Raw genomic sequence first — 17,643 nt, 5'->3', positions numbered from 1 at the left:
AGGAATTTAGACTGACGTTTTGCAGATATGTGATTGCTAGCCATCTGACATTAACTCTTCTGCCATTCTGGATGTTTGACAACCATGATGGCAATGTAGGGTCACGTGATTAAGACCTTGAGACCAGTCAGTAACCATTTGGCAACCAGTCGTAAGGGGAAAATGAATATTCCAACAACCAGTTGCTGAGTGTTTGCAGGACCTTGATGGGAAATCCTTTGCTAAAGCCTCAGGAAAACAGATATAGAGAGCAGTCAGTGACCTCCTGACAACCACTGGTAACTAGGGAAAACTGTGTATCTCCAACCAGCTGTGATTGCTTTGATCGGTAGCAGACTGCTGTGGTCACTCACAGTTTGAACACACTAACTTTTCTACAAGCACTTACCAGCTATTCTCCAAGCAGTAGTGAAACTGTGAAAAGTGTGACACAAAACGGAAACGGAAAATGTTTGCTGGCACAGTAAAAGATGCACCTTCCAGTACTGGCTGCACAATTGTTACTTAGAAGACAAATATTCTCCATTTCTGGTTTGTGTCACAGTTTCTCAAGTAACTGTGTTTCTCTCAGTTTCTCTCAGCAAGTATTTGCAGTCATGTTGACAACTTCTATCCAAACTGCTGGCAACCATGCCAATCTGATACTGACCAAGGCAATCATAAGGATGCTTTTGGTGGAGGACCCTCTTTGTGACCAATTTCATCTAGTGATAACTAGCAGCCTCAAGGACACATTCGCCAATCAGTTAAGAAATACATATTTTTACCTCAAAATATCATGTCCAGTATGGTAAGCAACTCGTGTGCATGATGTCACGTGAGAAATCTCTACTATTTTTAACATAATTTTGTTAAAGCTGTTCCGAAAGGCAACAACAGCTATGGGTGACACTGAGTTTTACTAAAAAACCCTGCAGACAGACAGGCACACAGCCCTAACCCTAGCTAGCAGCTGAACACATAGCTGTAGTAGATGTTCACAGCACAGAACAACACTCTATGAGGAGGTCAATAAAGCTAAAGCTTAAGTTGTTTAAAACAACTTTTAAACAACCCAGAAATATTAAACAGTTATCATAAACGTTTACCTGGCTGCCACAAATGTTCTCATTAGCTTTTTAACTCTTAGCAAATACCCGGTACCACGTTAGCCGCTAAGTTACGATTAACCTAGTGGCTATGGCTAAAATGAAAAGCTAGCTAAGAGCTAGGCAACAAATATTATCAGGCCTGCACATCTGTAATGTTAACAGACAGCCTTAATTTAACAAGGTGGCTGTAATGTATGAGTTACCAATAATAATAATAATTTGCAGCTAATTGGCTATACAGATTTAAAAGAATTTCTAGCAGGCATTTCTATTTCTTCCACCAAAGTAAACCTATAAAAATGCTTATTTCATTACTGAAGTTGGACATTTTAACATGGGAGCTTAACATAGGCATTGTTCATTTAAAAAACATATACGCTTGACAGAAAATAAGGGAAAGCATGATTAACCTGCTCTTTTAAATTATGTGCATGGATTAATTTAAAAGTTGTTAACAACAGCTGTATCAGTTGTTACAGGCTACACCTTCATCAACGCGGCTCCAAAGAAGAGTTTGACCTCTGCCTTTAAACTGATTTAAGCCGGTTGATTTCTCTCATATTTCGAACTCAGTATGATGATGATGAACAGGCGACTGGAAGTTAACTGGAGACAGCAGGCGAGAGTCATTTGATGGGGAAGAACTTCTATGTGTACCAACGGCTGAGCATGGAAGGTAGACAGAAGGAACCTGTGAATCCGTGGAGCTAAACCTTTATGGCAGCAGATGGGAATGGGCACTGATGCATCCACAGTAGACTTTAAAAATAGGAGAAGTTGGCTGGAAAAAAGTTCAGAGATACTAACTGAACCCTCCTCTGCCAACATGAAGAAAGCGGAAAGTAAGCATTTAAAGGCATACAACAGGAAGTGAAGCGTTTTGTGGTGTGGCTCCGCTCCTGAACGTCAGATAATCTCCAGCAAACTCAAACTACAGGAAACGTCTTTGGCAATTTGGTCAAATTTGTCAATGCAACCATCATGAGATAACCATCATTATCTTACCCTTTATAGATGCAGCCCATAAAACCAAATAAAACCTGATGACACTAAAAATGAAACAAAACATTTTTAAACAGCAAAACCGAGATAAAACTAAGTGAATTCTTTAAAAACTGTTGTAACATCTGAGGGCTCTCAGCTCCACTGTGCTGGAGTTAAAAGACGAGCTGCTCAGGGCCTTTCCCTGCACTGTGCAGCCAGCTATCCAGCTTAGCAGATCTGATTACAGCCGCTTAGGTCTCCGTGTCCATCCAGCTACACACAGGCTACGGCTACAGCACTGTTCTCATTAGGCCATAATCCATCGGCAACACAATGCACGACAACCAAACCACATGGCACAGGCCGAGGGCTTGTGGGATTTTAACTGCAGATTTAATGCAATGTTACGTCACTGCACAGCTCTGAAGCAATCAAACTGAGCGTGTCTCACTTGTTGTTGAAAAAGGTCAACTATGTTATCTTGCTTGGTCTAGAAGAACAACAGACGCACTATTTTTATACACGTATACAGAAGTAGGCATGTACGATGGATGCATACTGCTGTATATTATTAACATCGCTGATGATGTGGCAGACCTGAACAGCATGAGCGCGCCAGCAGCGGCCATTCATGGCAGAAAAGAAAGCGGAGCAACCATGAACTGCAGGAAGGGAGAGTTTGCACTCTGACGTAGTCCTGCTCGACACAATACAACTTAATCCCTGGTGTTTTACAACAAAGAACCTCTGGAGTGAGGTATAAGACAAATCAGGCAGCAGGGTGAAATCACAACAGTGGACAGCAGTCAAAATTCACAAGTGATTCGCTGTGAGACAGTAGATGTTTTTACAGGAAATGAACGAGGAAACTGACAGAAAAGAGAAGGGCCACAGTAACGCAGGGAAAGAAAGCGGCGGTGTTGAGGCCTGCTCCGGCCACAGTGGCCTACCGAAGACTCTGGATCACCCTGCTCGGGGCTATCAATCAACTGATCCCGTGGCAGGTCTTCCAATGCACAGTCCTCACTGGCCATCTTTGGCCTCCCTCCGGCTTTGCTCTTGGGCCACCACACACACACACATACACACACCCAGCACTGACAGCAGCACCAATCAGACAACACAAAGTCCTACTCCTGCCTCCCCCAAATCCAGGATGTCCTTCCCGCCAGGAATCAAAAGCCAGGCTAAATCTGGAGCGAGTGAACAAGGTGGAGGAGAGGAAGAAAGAACGGCATAGACCGAGCCCCACCTCGCTGCTTCCTGTTCTGCTCTTTGCCAGATAGAGACTGAGGCGTCATGCACTCTGTACACACACACACACATTTAAGTGGTTTTGTAACTGAGAGAGCTCACAGTCACTCTGCTTCCTGCTACCGAGTCCCCATAGCTGAGAGACAGGCTGTTGTGATAGAGTCTACTACCAAAGCAAGTTCTTGTGTATTTTTGGCATATTCGTGAATATGGAACTATGATACACACACAGATTTTATGCATCCAGGTCAGAATTTCTGCATAGATAATAAGACACTGTCAGAAAAAGTGTTGGATTAAGAAAATAAACCTCTAAGTGAGTAGGGATGTGTCAAAGGACAAGCTGATGGATCTGCATTCCCTGGGATAAAGGCTGAAGCAAACAAACTCTTCTCACTTGAACACTAAGCCATGGATATTAAAAACCTGTGCACGGAGATGGACTTTGCCTGCAAGTCTATTTGAAGATGGCACAAAAAATGCTGAGCAGTCACTTCCCATACACGAACAAGCAGTGATCGCACATCAGCAGCACTGACTGATCGCGGCTGTTCCTGAGGGCAATAGATGGTCTCACTGCTGCCTGACTTCTGTACTCTTCCTGCCAGCGAGAGACAAGCAGGTCATGGGTTTATCTGACTCAGATGCTCAGCAGCGCAGTGGCACTGACCTTCCAAGCCCTCACTGTGCGGCAGATAGCCATCTCTGGCCACCGTGTATCCACCATTGCAACAACATGAGACACGAGAAGGGAACCAACAAGCACACACAGTGTGGCATTTAAAGAGGCACCAAAGCACATCCAGTTCTTCATATTCCCGCATTTTACAGCAAGGGGAATAGGAAGTGAAATAAGATGAAGTTATGCCAACCTATGCAAAGCACAGGCAGTTAGAAATGTTCTGATAACAGATATCCACACTGTGAAACATATCTGTGTGCGGGTAATAAAACATTTCCTTACCGGGCAGCTGTCACTCTCAGTGGCTGGTGTTTTGCGTGGACTGGTAGCTGCGGAGATAACAGCCCCCATGCATCCATGCTGTCTCTCACCTCTACAGATATGGCTGAGATGTCATCATTAATTCGACAGCAATGAAAGTGAAAATTTCCAAACTGATCTCAAACTATCTTGAAGCCTGTCAACACAAAACTGTGTCTCATTGTGTCTGTGAAATCGCAGGGTGTGCAGCTGCTAAAAGTGTACTGACCACATTATCAGGAACTAAGATCATATCACTTCGCTCTTAAAGTTACAGTCAGTTCATCTGATTTGGATTCAAAATTAAAACATAAAATTACTGTCAGTCAACAGTGCCAACCCTCAGCCTCCAAGGAGATCCACATAATGTACCAGTTTGAAAATCCTTGGTGACTTCCTTCATTGGCTATTGCATTCACAGGATTTTCTTGACCTCTGACCTTAAGGTCAAAGTCACTGAGATTCAAACTTGTCTGAGATTTTTAACAGATACATATAATATGAATTTAAAAATCCTCGGTGGCGTCTTTCACAAGTTATCAAGTTAACATTTTCACAAAACTTGACCTCTGACCTCTGAAGACCTCTCGGAGATTTTTCGGAGATTATTATGACGACATATTGATGAAAATCTGTAAAGAACTTTCACTCTCTGTGCTGCTGTTCATTTCTAAGAGCTCTGAAACTTTAAACGGGATATATATTTAAACGTTAATGTTACCATCCCATAGCCTAATAAAGGACATGTGGAAATTGTCTTACTTTGTTGGCAGATCAAAGTGAAATTTGTTTCAAGTTGCCCATATAAAATCCATTCCCCCAGCAGATAATCTACACTGCACTTAAAACATGCTGTAAACAAGAGAATCAGTGAAAACGTGGCACTTGCAGTTTTAACCAAACAGGTTAACTCATGTTCAGCATCCGTTACCATAGTGATTTCGCCAGATAAAAAGAGAGTGACAGAAAGCTCGGCATAACTTGCTAACCCATTCATCTTGCTTCGTACTACACCCCTCTGAAACCCAAGGTTTTTTTGTTCTATTGTAAAACACAATACAGCACTCCTTCAAAATCTTCTCTCCGTACAATATGTCCAGTCGGGCCGCTATTTTTTAGATCGCTCTACAGAAGTCCGGCTCTGTCCCCTTGCACTTGTGCATCTGTGATGCAGACTGGATCTCCACTGTGTAAAAACAGGAAGCTTTCAACTCGATTTTTTTTTAACTGTTGTTAACTTAGCATTTTAACAACTGTTTATAGCAACTATTTTAAAAAGGAAAAAACATCTCATGACAAATTTTAAGGCTTTTACTGCCTGAGCAGAAGTCTTGCTCCCCTGCCACCATGTACTCACTGTTTAGAGAGTGAAAGAAGGCTGTGAACAGCAGCAGCAACCAGACTGAGAAAAATAAAAATTTTATCTTGGTATTCAGCATGACCCTTGATGAGTTTGAATCGATAAACTTGATGACACAAATATCTGTATGAAAGAATAACAGTTTAACTCAGTTTTTCCTTGTTTGGCACCTTGTCCTCCATCAACGATCAACACCTGCTTGTTATCCATAGCCTTTCTGAACAATGACAGTGTGTTCAGAGCAGGGTATTTTTCCGTGACCTGGACCCTGCCTTTCATCCAACTGTCTCTGCTGATCTTCTCACGACTGGCCTGGGGAGTCTTAGCACCCCTGGCAAATTGAAGGACTGCCAGGGACTGGAGGCCTTAGACAGATGCTCAGACAAAAGTCTGACATCGAAAACATCATCCTGGCTTAATGAGATTAAAACACGGTATAAATTTTACATTCCATCAGTGAATTGATTAGATAAGAAAATACTCCACATAGACTTTGCCATGGCGATATAATAGGACGAGATTATGAATCTGAGAGAGGAATTCCATCCATAATTAAAATACTAGTGTTTAGTCCTCCTTGATTTTATTTTAAAGTTAAGTCACTACTAACCGGCTAGCACTGGATCTTCTAGTCTTATGTTTTTCCCACCACATCATGGCAGATTTCAATCAATCAGCTGCTCATCCAGCAAGAACAAGGACCACCGGCTACAGTTGGAATTGTTTCTAGATGAAACAAGCCTATAGGTCAAAGTGTGGAACAAAACAACTCCCAACTGCTATCTTCATCTCTCTCTCTCTCCAACCCCTTCTGTCTTGGCCTGTCTGTATTTTCTTTGCTTTATACCTATTGTAATAATAATAGTGTTGCTCCCTCTTTCCTACCTCTCTTAAGCTTACCGTCCATCCATCGTGCACATATCTCTGGTAACAGAGGCTGCCCAGTAACGCCGGTGGGTGACAGAAAGCTATCCCTTTGATTGAGTTTTAATGGCCTGTCAACTCATCTTAACTCATCTGGAGTTAAAAATACAGATTAGGTCCATTTTGTTGGAAGTGCAGGCGGTCAGGGAATGCTTCATTCTGTGAGCACTCTTTTTATTACTCACTCGCTCACAAACACCTGCAATTCACAGGCAACAATTGTAATGAGGAGGCTTGGGAATGGACTTTCTTACCTGAATCAAGTTATGAATAATTTAATAAATGAACCCTAAGCCGCGTTTTGCATGAGGAGGCGTTTTTGTCCCTGAAAGGGGGACTTGTTGGAAGTTGAGGAAAATTCATTTTCTTTCATAAAGGTTAAAAGTGAAATGCAAGGTCATGTTGTCAATTTTATTATGTGCAGATGTGGGCCATTTCTAAAGAACGTCTGTAGTGTGATAAACCTCACCTGAGCAGAAGTGGACTAAACAGAGAATTCCAATTAATCCCTGCACTTACAAACACACACACACAAACACACTTCTGCCCAGCAGATAAAACAAGGCAATGGATACCAACAGAAAACACTGAACAAGCTCGACCACAAAGATACATTAACTCTCATTTCCAAGACTGACATCCACAAACACACAGGCCTAATGTACTGTAACTGATTGGTAATGAATAAAACAGCACTGTAAAGGACCATGTCAGTTGGATGTTGAGGGTACTAAGAGGAGGAAGTGTTGCTCTGCATGATGTTGGCACAGCAGATCAGAGGGAAGTCTGCTTTTGGGCTTCAAAGTTAACTTGAGGACACTGTTACAGTCAGCGAGACTGAGCCGACTCCTATGTGAGCCTAGTTTCACTACCGAGCAGTAGAGTTAGGTATGATCTTTGATGTGACTGATGCCATTCTGTCCACCAAAAGCTACAGCAAACAGATCAATCGCTTATTTTAGCTTTTGTCTTGCATTTTGTTTTCTTGCATTGCACGGGGATAAAGTGGTAATAAATACGAGAGAACCAGAAATAATGGGGAATCTCAAGCCCCCCCAACTTACACACTTATCCTGCATTCATCTACATTACATTCCTGGCCATTTTAAGACATTAAAGTAACAGGGTGCAAAATAGCATCATTAATTGTCAATGCATTGCAGATTGCAAACAACTGAATTATGTTTTCTTACCCATCGCAATTTAACCCTTTAAGACCTACCATAGAACCAAGTCCGCCAGAGCTTATATTATATTTTTACATGCTGTAGTGCCATTTTTGGGAGCAGGTTGCTATACATCAATACAACCATGATAGCCCAAATTTTAATAATATGTATGCATTAAGTGCATAGTAATTACATAAATTGCAAAAAAGTGCAATAAACTACAAAAAAATTGAAAATCGTTTTTGTTTTTTTAACATATATTTCTAGTTAGAGAAATTTAAGAGGCTTATCCCTTAAAACTGTAAATACAAAAAAGTTGCACAAAATAGTTTCCAACCACAGCAAATTTATTTTGAGTATCTTCATAGTTTTATTTTTGAAATACACCAATTTTTATATACTGCAGAAAAAACAAAAAACAATCCTATAATGCAAATCTGCAAAGAAAACAGTGTGTGCATCAAAATAAACTATTTCCAGCAGTGCAATTTGACTTCTAAGCATCCCAGAAATGACACAGAAAGTCATAAAGTCAAACATAATTTTTTAAAAAACACCAGTATAGGCTTATAAGGCCTTGATGGTAAAAAACTACATTTCTGCGAAAATGACGTCACTTCCGGTTTCGGGCAGGTCATGGCGGACACGTGATAGTTCACGCTGACCTCTATTCCAACATAGGAAGTGTTATGAACAGCTGATCGGATCGGCAAAGCGTGTTTCTGGAATATTATTTTTTTGTTGCTGCAAGTGCTTTTTATGCAATTTTTGCAAAGCTATATGTGGAAGGAAACCGTGACCTAGGACAAGCTGATGGCATAAGATGTAAGTACAACTCCTCCGGTTTCATATGCAAAAACAATAATTGCGCTTTAGTAATTAGTTTAGTAATTAGTCCATACAAGTAGATGAGTCAGTGAAGCTCACTTCTGACCGATGAAAGTGATATTGAGATGAGTTGAGGATATCCTGAACATTTCTATTAACATTTCTATTAATGCTGTCTTTGCCTCTGTTAGCCACTGTTAGATTCTGTTAGCTGCTGTTAGATTCTGTTAGCTGCTATTAGATTCTTCTGTTAGCTGCTGTCAGTGAAACTTTCTTTGAAAATTGTTGGACATGGACATTTAGTGAATAAACCTGTCATATGATGTGAGAATGTAATCAAATTCTTTATCAGAGGGAAAGTTTGATTTTCAGGATACTCGAGCCATTGAGGGGCATAATGTTAGCTTAGAACCAGCTGTAGCTGTATTAACTAGCTTGTTATCAACTGTCTGGAGAATGGATGGTTAGGTTTTTTCTTCATCACCATCAGTTTTAAACTCTGCAATTGTGTTTGACTTACACAGCAATATGAGCATTTTTGTTGGCATTTATGACTCAATACAGCCCCAGTTTCAAAAAAGTTGGTCCACATGTAACCTATGTTTAAACAGTAAATAATATGATGATTCTCTAAAACTAATTGGCCTCTATTGTGTAGACGCTATATAAGCTCCTAGGTCATTTAGTAGGTGTCAATCTCTTCATCTTCTAGGAGGAAAATGAAAAAAAGTTCCTTTTACGTTTAACAGAGAGCATGCATAGTAATAGCTGGCTTTGTAGAGTATAACACATGGAGTTTTACCATGCAAGAAGGCTGCGGAAATTGGGAAACATACAGTCATGCTCAATTTTAAATATCAAATATTCTTCATTTAATCTGTTTTTCGGAAATGCACAAACCTTATTGCAGTGAAATACTAAATCACTGCAGTTCCGTTTTAAGACCAGGAAAACATACACCAAACAAATCACAAAATTATTTCAGCCAAATTCCCAGCTGTTATAAAATCTGTATTGGGATTTAAACTCTTGCCCTCTATGAATGAGTTAACTGCTTACAGAATGTACCTTGGACTGTGTCTGTGTGCTGCCTGTTAATCCCTAAAATCCCTTATATTCCAGGGAAATTCTCTAGCCAAATCTCCTTTTTACAAAGTGTAACACTGCCGTACGTATATGTGCTGTACTGTACTGAATTCACGTTTATGAGGGGAGAAGATTCGCCACGTCTGAGCAGACAGGAGACAAAATGTGCTCCGGTTTAGGTCACAAAAAAAGTGTCTCGTGTCCGAGTGCACATCTGCCTGCATGGCCGTGAGTTTGTGAATGTGCAGCAATGTCCGCTTCACAGCCGGGGAGGAGCTGATCGACATGCACGGCATCGTTGTGAAAGAGTCTATCTTCTCAAGAGACTTCAGTAAACACTAATGTGTTTGTGTTCCTAGCTTTGTCCATTGTGAACTCTCCTGCAACAAACAGGCGCTCTGTTCAGGCTCCTCAGGAATAAAACAGCATAAAACCCCGAATGGGAAAAGCTCCACAGTTCTCATAATTAATATGGCTCTGTCTTGCATGTAACAGAAGCTTAAGGATAAGATAGAAATAAAAATGACACAGTTGAAGGATTGTGACTATTTCCAAAAATACCATTCTTTTAAGTCCATTTTACTCCAACCTTATATTAAATTTTGTGTGCAAGGCAACATCATCTTAAACATTGCTTCTATGTAGTATATTTATATGTCATTAACATGCATGAAATAATACATCCAAAAACAGAAATTTATTGAACTTCTCAGATAAATAATAAATGACAAAAGGAGCAAGGCACATTTTTAAAAAAATACACTATTTACCGCATTTATTTGCATCAATCTTATTTCAGCTCAGTGTGAGTCATTACTGCATACTGCTGTTATTTATGGTCATGCTAGACACGCACTGAGGGAACCTCCTCTCACAAAAACACACTCACTTAAGTTTGAGTGTTTCTGATGATGACATGCTATGTTACGGTAATAACACAATAACACCTTCCTAATAAGTGCTAAACTGAACAGCAGGAGCGTGAGAAAGAGAGGAAAGCATTGTCATTGTCACTGAAGCTTTTCTGCTGCATACTGCAGAAAATCTTTTGGTATAGCCGGCTTAAAAGACCTCCAAACTGCTGACCTTTTGTTAGTTCTCCTGCTAGCTGCTGCTATAATGTGGTGAGATGAAAACAGAATAACCGAGGGAATAGAACAGGTGGTTTCCACCCACTGTTTAACCAATTCGGTCTTTTAAATTTGTATCAGACTGATTGAAATCCCAGATTGGTGCATCCCTACTTGTGGGAAGTTATACATCAAGACCACCCCTTACAGAGTAGAGGGCCAGTGATGACAGATTTGGCGTTAACTAAGTAAGAAAGGACATGAATCAGAGGAGCTCGTATGTAAGCGGGTTGTAAAGTGGCTTGCAAAGCTGTATGCAGGCTGAATCAGCTAAAGCAGCAACCCGTACATGAGATTTGAGGTCATATATGTGACATTCATTGCTCAAGAGTTGTCTACCACATTGACACGGTAAAGCCACTGATTGCTAGGCAGAAATAAGCATTTCCAAACTGGCTTGCAGTGGTTCCTGACGGTTGATCTTGTTGCTAGCACATTTCCACATTTTCTTGTAGTTTTTCATGTTTGTCTGCTCTCTACCTATTAGCTGTGTGGCAGAAAAACGTAAGAAAGTGCAAAGCGAATAGAAAATGGAGACGTTGTAGCCAACGTGTTTAAAAGGCACAATTTTTCCTTTGAAGACAAACAGTCTCCATTTCTGGTTTGTGTTGCACTTTTCGCAGTTTTAAAACAGCTCGGACAGTATTTCAAGACCATCCCTTGCATTCAAACTACAACCGCAGCAAAATACGTTTTTGACTATCGGTTGGGTTGCAGACCAGTCTCTAGGTCTGTATGACACACACCTAGAGAGTGGTCTGCAACCACCTGGCAACTACTAGTTGTAAAGCAACTTGTTGTTGCTGGCAACCAGTTGGGGAAGGCACTAGGAAAATTATGCCTCTGTTGCTGGGGCTATAGCAATCATTTTCATAGTGCCTTCCCCAACTGGTACAGCTAGTGGTTGCTAGGTAGTTGCAGACCAGTCTCTACGTCTGTATGATTTTGGCCTGCTTCACTTGAGCCTATGCTGCCACTATGATCGTCACATGTCCAACATGGCAGACAAGTTAGTGTCACGTGTTTAGTGGTCACGTGTCTGCAAAACCTTGATAATACACACAGAAGTGTATCGGCTGAGCCATCAGCTTACATGAGATGGTATTATGCAGCTTGCTGGCTGAGCTTGACCCCTGGTGTACACGAACAAACGCTTTGCTTTTGGAGATTTGTAGTTATTTGCTTTTAGGCTAGCCTATTCAGTATGTTTTTTAAAGAGCAGCCCCTGACTGGCTGAGAGGTAAAAAAGGTCAGTGGAAATAAATGCAACAGACATAACCCACTTTTCCCTGAATGCACCACTGAGATGCACCTGCATATAAAAAAGGCAGAAAACAAAGTTGTTGACCTACAACAGTCAGCCTGCATAAGGGTGTTACTCAGAGGAGAACCCATGAGGCACTTTGCAGTCAGAACTGCTTTAACTCCATGCCTTTCTCCATATTTAAAACTGATTTCAAGTTGGGTATGGGAACGTATGGTGCATTACACTCAAAAAGACTGAAAATATATGGAATATTAAGAGCTCTCAAAATAGGAGAAAACGCAGGGGAGGTCACAAAGGAGAAAAGGCATGTGATATCAGGTATTGTAGGAAGTGAGGTAATGTGCATAAAGACAGAAGCCTGAAGGGAAAAGAGGAAATAAAAAGCTGATTCGGTCTATAGATTAAAGTCACACAGGTAGATGGTACAGCCCCATTTAGCAGGAAGTAACTTCCTGCAGATTCGATTTTAAGAAATTCAACTTAGTGCTTCTTTGTGGATGCTCCATAACTGAAATCTCACAGGAATCCCGCAGCCTAAAACGTGAATGAGGTACAACTGCTGCAGGATTTGCCCCATTACTGTACTGTACTTCCTCCCCCCACCTCCCCCCCAACTTCCTGGTATAAATCCAAACTCAGATGTTGCGTAAATCATGCACGGATGTCCATGAGAGATTTCATCAGAAAATCATGTGTTTTAAATCTAAGGTTTTTAAGATGTCATCCTGCAGCGTCTTCCGGCCTCTTGCTCCTGAATCTAACGGGTCAACAACAGGCTTTGTGACACATGCTTTACTCAATATGCTAACATGTCACCTACAGTGATTATCAGAGGACAAAGGGAGCGGAAAGAGACACACTGTGTAATGGAGTGGCTGAACCGGCATGATGGTAATGGACGAGGAAGATTAAAAATGATTATGGCAGAAGGGCTGAGGGGGATAAGAGGTCCATTCTATAATGCAGACGATTATCCCTCTTTACTGATGCTGTTGATTATGACAGCGAAGTGCTTAGAGCGGGAGGAAAAAACAAACATGCAGAAATGTTTGCAGATTTGTATGATCTTGGTTGCACTATAATGGCTAATGAAAACAAGACTCCATTCATCAGGTCAAAGTAGTCTGCAGAGAGTAGTCTGCACATGATGTGGCACTTTGATTTTTCTGCTGCTCATCTGGGGTTATGCAACGGTGCAATCCTGCTAGGGAATACTTAGTACTTACTTATTCAATATGCTTAGGAGCACTGCATGAACCTCACTTTTAAAAAGGCTCAAAAAATAGCTAACAAAGCATTATCTAGGGACTATTTTCAGATGTGGATTCATGCACCAGCAGCAGATAAGCAGATAAACACTGTTCATATTTCTAAAATAGCACGTCTGACCAGCAACCACTAGAGCTAAAAAAAAAAAAATGCAGAAGAGCCAAAAAACTGCAGTCCATGCTAATGATGCAAACAATAATGCTAAATCATTCTACCAAAAGCTCAAAAAGTCCTACTGTTTAGTAAACCCATCTTATGGGCGGTTTATACGTCAGTCAAAAGGATCCTGTGCTCTCATTAGTATTTACTTCAATCACTCACTGTGAAGATGAGAAAAAAATGTATTCGAGACCGACTTCACAACACCGGCACGCTACAGCTGTGGCTCAAGAGGTTAAGCCGGGTCTACTTATTGAAAGGTCGTGGTATGATCCCTAGCTCCTCCAATCTACATGTCGAAGTGTCCTTGATTACGACTTTGAATACCAAGTCCCCCTGATGCATGCAGCTCCACTGGAGTGAGTTTGTGCATGAACCTTAGAATGAAAGCAATGTACCAATGTGTGTATGAATGGGTGAAAAAGACTTTGGGTATAAGTGCTCAGCTAGAGTAGAAAACTGCTCTAAAGTACCAGTCCATTTCAGCAGCTTGAAGTTGCTGAATATGACTGACTTTCTATCATTACTAATCACCACATAACCGCCTGTTTGCAGTCTATCAGCAAATCAAGAAGTGCATCTTGGAAAAGTGAGGGTCTGTGGGGACACAGGTTTTGGATACACTGATAACACTTCTTGTAGGATCAGTTTATTATTGGTTCTGGAATTTCAGCATGTGTGTTGATAAGAAGAAAAATATAAAAGTTAGAGCCATGTGACAGCAATTCTTTTATACAATGTAGTACTGCTGGTCGGAGCTTATCGGAAGAAAAGGGTCAAGCCAGGGATCATAAAAGTCCGAGACTGCCCGTAGCATATCACAATACGTATCCATATCAAAGCTGGTGCAGCCTGTCAGCTAGTTCAGTACCAGAACTATGAGTCAAGCTTTCTCTTTTCTGTCTTCTGTTGGCTTTCCCTCTTCATTAAAGACTATTTATGCTTCTCCAGTTACAGCTTTCATCATATCCCGTGAATTGTTGATATCTTGGCGGGGGGGGGGGGAAAGCCCAAACTAACAATGGCACCTGGGTGCTTTTTGTTCCTCTGTATCCCACTGTTCCAGCAATTCAACCTCAGAGACTTTACTAACAATAGCTGCAGTTTGGGTTACATTCTGAAGGGTGGGCTTGTTGTCGGGCTAACCAGCTACTACCTTTGTCGCTCCCTCTCAAGAAGGTAATAACAGAATTTTTTGTTCCACTTCTCTCAGACTTTTACGGCCTCTGGGTGGACAGAACAGACAGCTCGCTGTTGCAAGCGACATCATGGCCGACCACGCTGCTGTTCCCACGAAGCCTCAGCGTGGCGAGCATCTTAAATCCAACACCACCCCTGCAGCGCTACACACCGGCTATCACATGACCTCTGCACGGTAGCGTGGCAGCTCATCTTATTGCCTCAAGTGTAACCACAATCAGGTCACACAGTACAGGTTCCTCTTTCTCTTTACTTTAGCATGTGGCAACTTCATCGTTTCTACCATGTACATCATTTTGCAACACAAAGGTCTCGGCGTCCAGCTGCCATGTGCTGTCATGATTTAAGTGAAATAAGTCTGAGTGTTCTGAAATAAAACTTACACTTTTAAAAGCTTGCTGATGCCCCAAGTCTGTTTTCTTTTATTGATTAATCCCCCAAACAATCAGATCTTAATCAGTCAATCTGATGTTGAAAATGAGCTTTAACTCCAGACCCCTAGCTGATTTGATCTTTGTACTGTTAGCAAATGGCTCTAGTTTAAAATTGCATTGTACTAACAACATTATTAATAAAGCCACAGGATCAATATCAAGTACAAGAGAGAGGACTGGCCAATAAAAATGACCAGTTTTAACTTTATGTGGAAGTCCAGTGGAAGTGACCAGGATTAGATATTTCGTACATAAAACTGATACATTTCTTTGGCTACAAAAAAATGAAAATATCTTTCAAGTAGTTTGAAAAATGAAGGCAAAGTGGTGCTTATACATAGATGGCTGCCCATCCCTGGGGTTTTTCTCTTCCCAGTATAAGCGCTTGCTCACTGGGGGTCATCTGACTGTTGAGGTTGGAGGAGGACTACAAAACAACTCAGTCTTTATGGTCTCCAATATTATTGTCCCTAACTTTAAAAAAATGCACGTTTAAAGTGTAGCTAGGGGTGTGTCTAGACTTCACCTCAGCTACAGAGACGTCAAGCATGTGTTTGTTAACAGCGCTTCTTCATCTAATATTTGTGGTGGATGTGGTGTTTGCTGGCCGTGTTGCCCCCCCCGAGTATAAACTTGTCCTAAATGTGAACGAATGTGCAGCAGCCGGCATCAGTGACAAAACCATACACAGAGAAAGGGCCAGACCACATATGGTCAAAAGTAAAAATAATTTTTACCTACGTAATTTCCTTCTTCAGTGTTGTATTTCCTGTCCTGCAGTACAATAATTAGGTTAAAAAAGTACTATACATCTGATTTTGCTGTCTGAGGACAACAAATGGTTTACTACTTTATCATATCTTAAGCTCAAGCTTCATCACTTCGGACACAGTTTAAGGAAATAATGTTGCCACAAATCCATGAAAAGACTCATTCAGATGACATTTGAACATCTAGTACACATTATGACACGTGGAAAAACTCATATTTACTGATGAAGATTATTCCAGCTTCTTAACAAACTGCACTGAAAATGTTTTTTCTTATTTATTCTTTGTTTTTGTTTTTATGATAAAATATGGAGTTATCTATCTTGTGGCTTCGCCTTTTTACCTCAGTGAATGGTCTGGCAGTGCCAAGCTGAGGTAAAAAAAAAAAAAAAACACAGTCCAAGCTGTTTCACAAGCTCACCTCAGCCTCAGTGCCCTCTGGCATCACAAAACTACTTTAGCAACCAGTCGGCGTTGATGGCTCCCTTCCTTTGTGACCTTCCTGTTCTTGGGTAATACTGGCAGAATTACCACTTCCAGAAGGAACTTACAATACGCTGCGCTAACATCGTTTCTCCAGCTTGTCCTTCTTAGCGGCACAATCGTGTAATACCACAATCCCTTAAGGCTCTGAAACACTCACCAAACCAGCTTAGAAAAAAAGCAACAGTCTATGCTGATGGTTTTCTCCAGTCTTTCTGCTGTAGTTATAGTTTTGCTTGGTGTCATAGATAACTAATCCTCTGAATGTCTGCCAGGTGACTGCAGCATCAGCTGGTTTGCAGACTGGTCGGCTGAATTTAAACATGACTGGTGAACTGTTGGGAGGTGCAGCCATTAGACTGGAAGACGGGGAGTCATGAATTCTAGCTGACATTTATCAGATTTTTTTCCCTACTCTGGCATTTAAGGTGTTAGTATTGCTCTCTGGCACTAATTGGGACTTCGTAGCTGCACCCTAATGAGCAGTGCTACTGCTAGACACATCTATTGGCTTTATTTATGAATTCCATTAAGATTTGTCCATCAATACTTCAGAAGCTGTAATGCAGCAGGAAGCTTGCCGACTGGCATGCCTGTGAGACAGACAGATTTCTGCATACACAGTGTAATCCTGGATTGAGGCAGGAGGGGCTGGATGCTGGGGGGGAGGTGGTTGTATATGTGTTTGTGAGCCTGCATGGGTGACTGAGGGCTCTAATGCTACCCTCCAAGGAGGTCAGAGACAGAGTTGAAGTCCACAGTCTCATAATCCTATTATCCATCGCAGTGGCAGCTGGACACATAATTTTGAGCGTGATGCAAGACATCACCGAGTACTACGACACATGTGCTGCCATTAGCCAACCTCATCTAGCAGCGCTTCTGCACGTGAGTATTCTCAAAGTCGTCAAATGCCATTAAAGACCGAGCCGCTTCCCCTCTCTTGGATGATCGATAAAAAAGTAATTTGTAGCCCTCGTTCCTACAACACTGAGAGAAGGAGCAGCGGCAACTCTTCTAACTTGCCTCGTACAGATAATAACTGCAGGAAACCAACAGAAATAAAGAATTCATGAGGGAGAGGCCACAGAGTGTATATAGCAGCTCCCAAGCTATGTTATCAGCTCAGTGCAGAAAGCTGGATTTACACTTCTTACAGCCATCTGATGAGAGACTGTGGGTCAGCAGATAAAGAGGCTGCAAATCGATAAATGCAGGATAGAGATGGCAGAGACGCGCTAATAGTTAAGCTA

At 41.4% G+C, this 17,643-nt stretch overlaps 1 protein-coding gene across 5 annotated transcripts in view; it reads right to left on the bottom strand.

The window, feature by feature from the left end:
• The window catches only part of pkn1b (protein kinase N1b), a 47,747-nt gene that overhangs the window by 24,312 nt on the left and 5,792 nt on the right, over positions 1–17,643 (bottom strand). Inside the window, exon 1 of one of the 5 annotated variants that reach the window (XM_085270351.1) lies at positions 4,294–4,469. The exons of 3 other annotated variants lie outside the window; for them this stretch is intronic. In XM_085270351.1, coding sequence (XP_085126477.1) covers positions 4,294–4,362 — 69 coding nt within the window. In that variant the 5' untranslated portion in view covers positions 4,363–4,469. Of the gene's footprint in view, positions 1–3,025; positions 3,367–4,293; positions 4,470–17,643 lie in introns of those variants that run through there. One more of the 5 variants, XM_085270350.1, reaches the window with a different exon arrangement.

The sequence above is a fragment of the Mchenga conophoros genome, linkage group LG4 (genome assembly GCF_057382185.1).
Source record: "Mchenga conophoros isolate Kocher_MC1m ecotype Shallow Benthic linkage group LG4, M_conophoros_male_GT1.1, whole genome shotgun sequence".
In the NCBI taxonomy this organism is placed as follows: Eukaryota; Metazoa; Chordata; class Actinopteri; order Cichliformes; family Cichlidae; genus Mchenga; species Mchenga conophoros.
The sequence above is the reverse complement of the archived record's forward strand: the minus strand, read 5'-3'. Positions and strand labels throughout refer to the sequence as shown.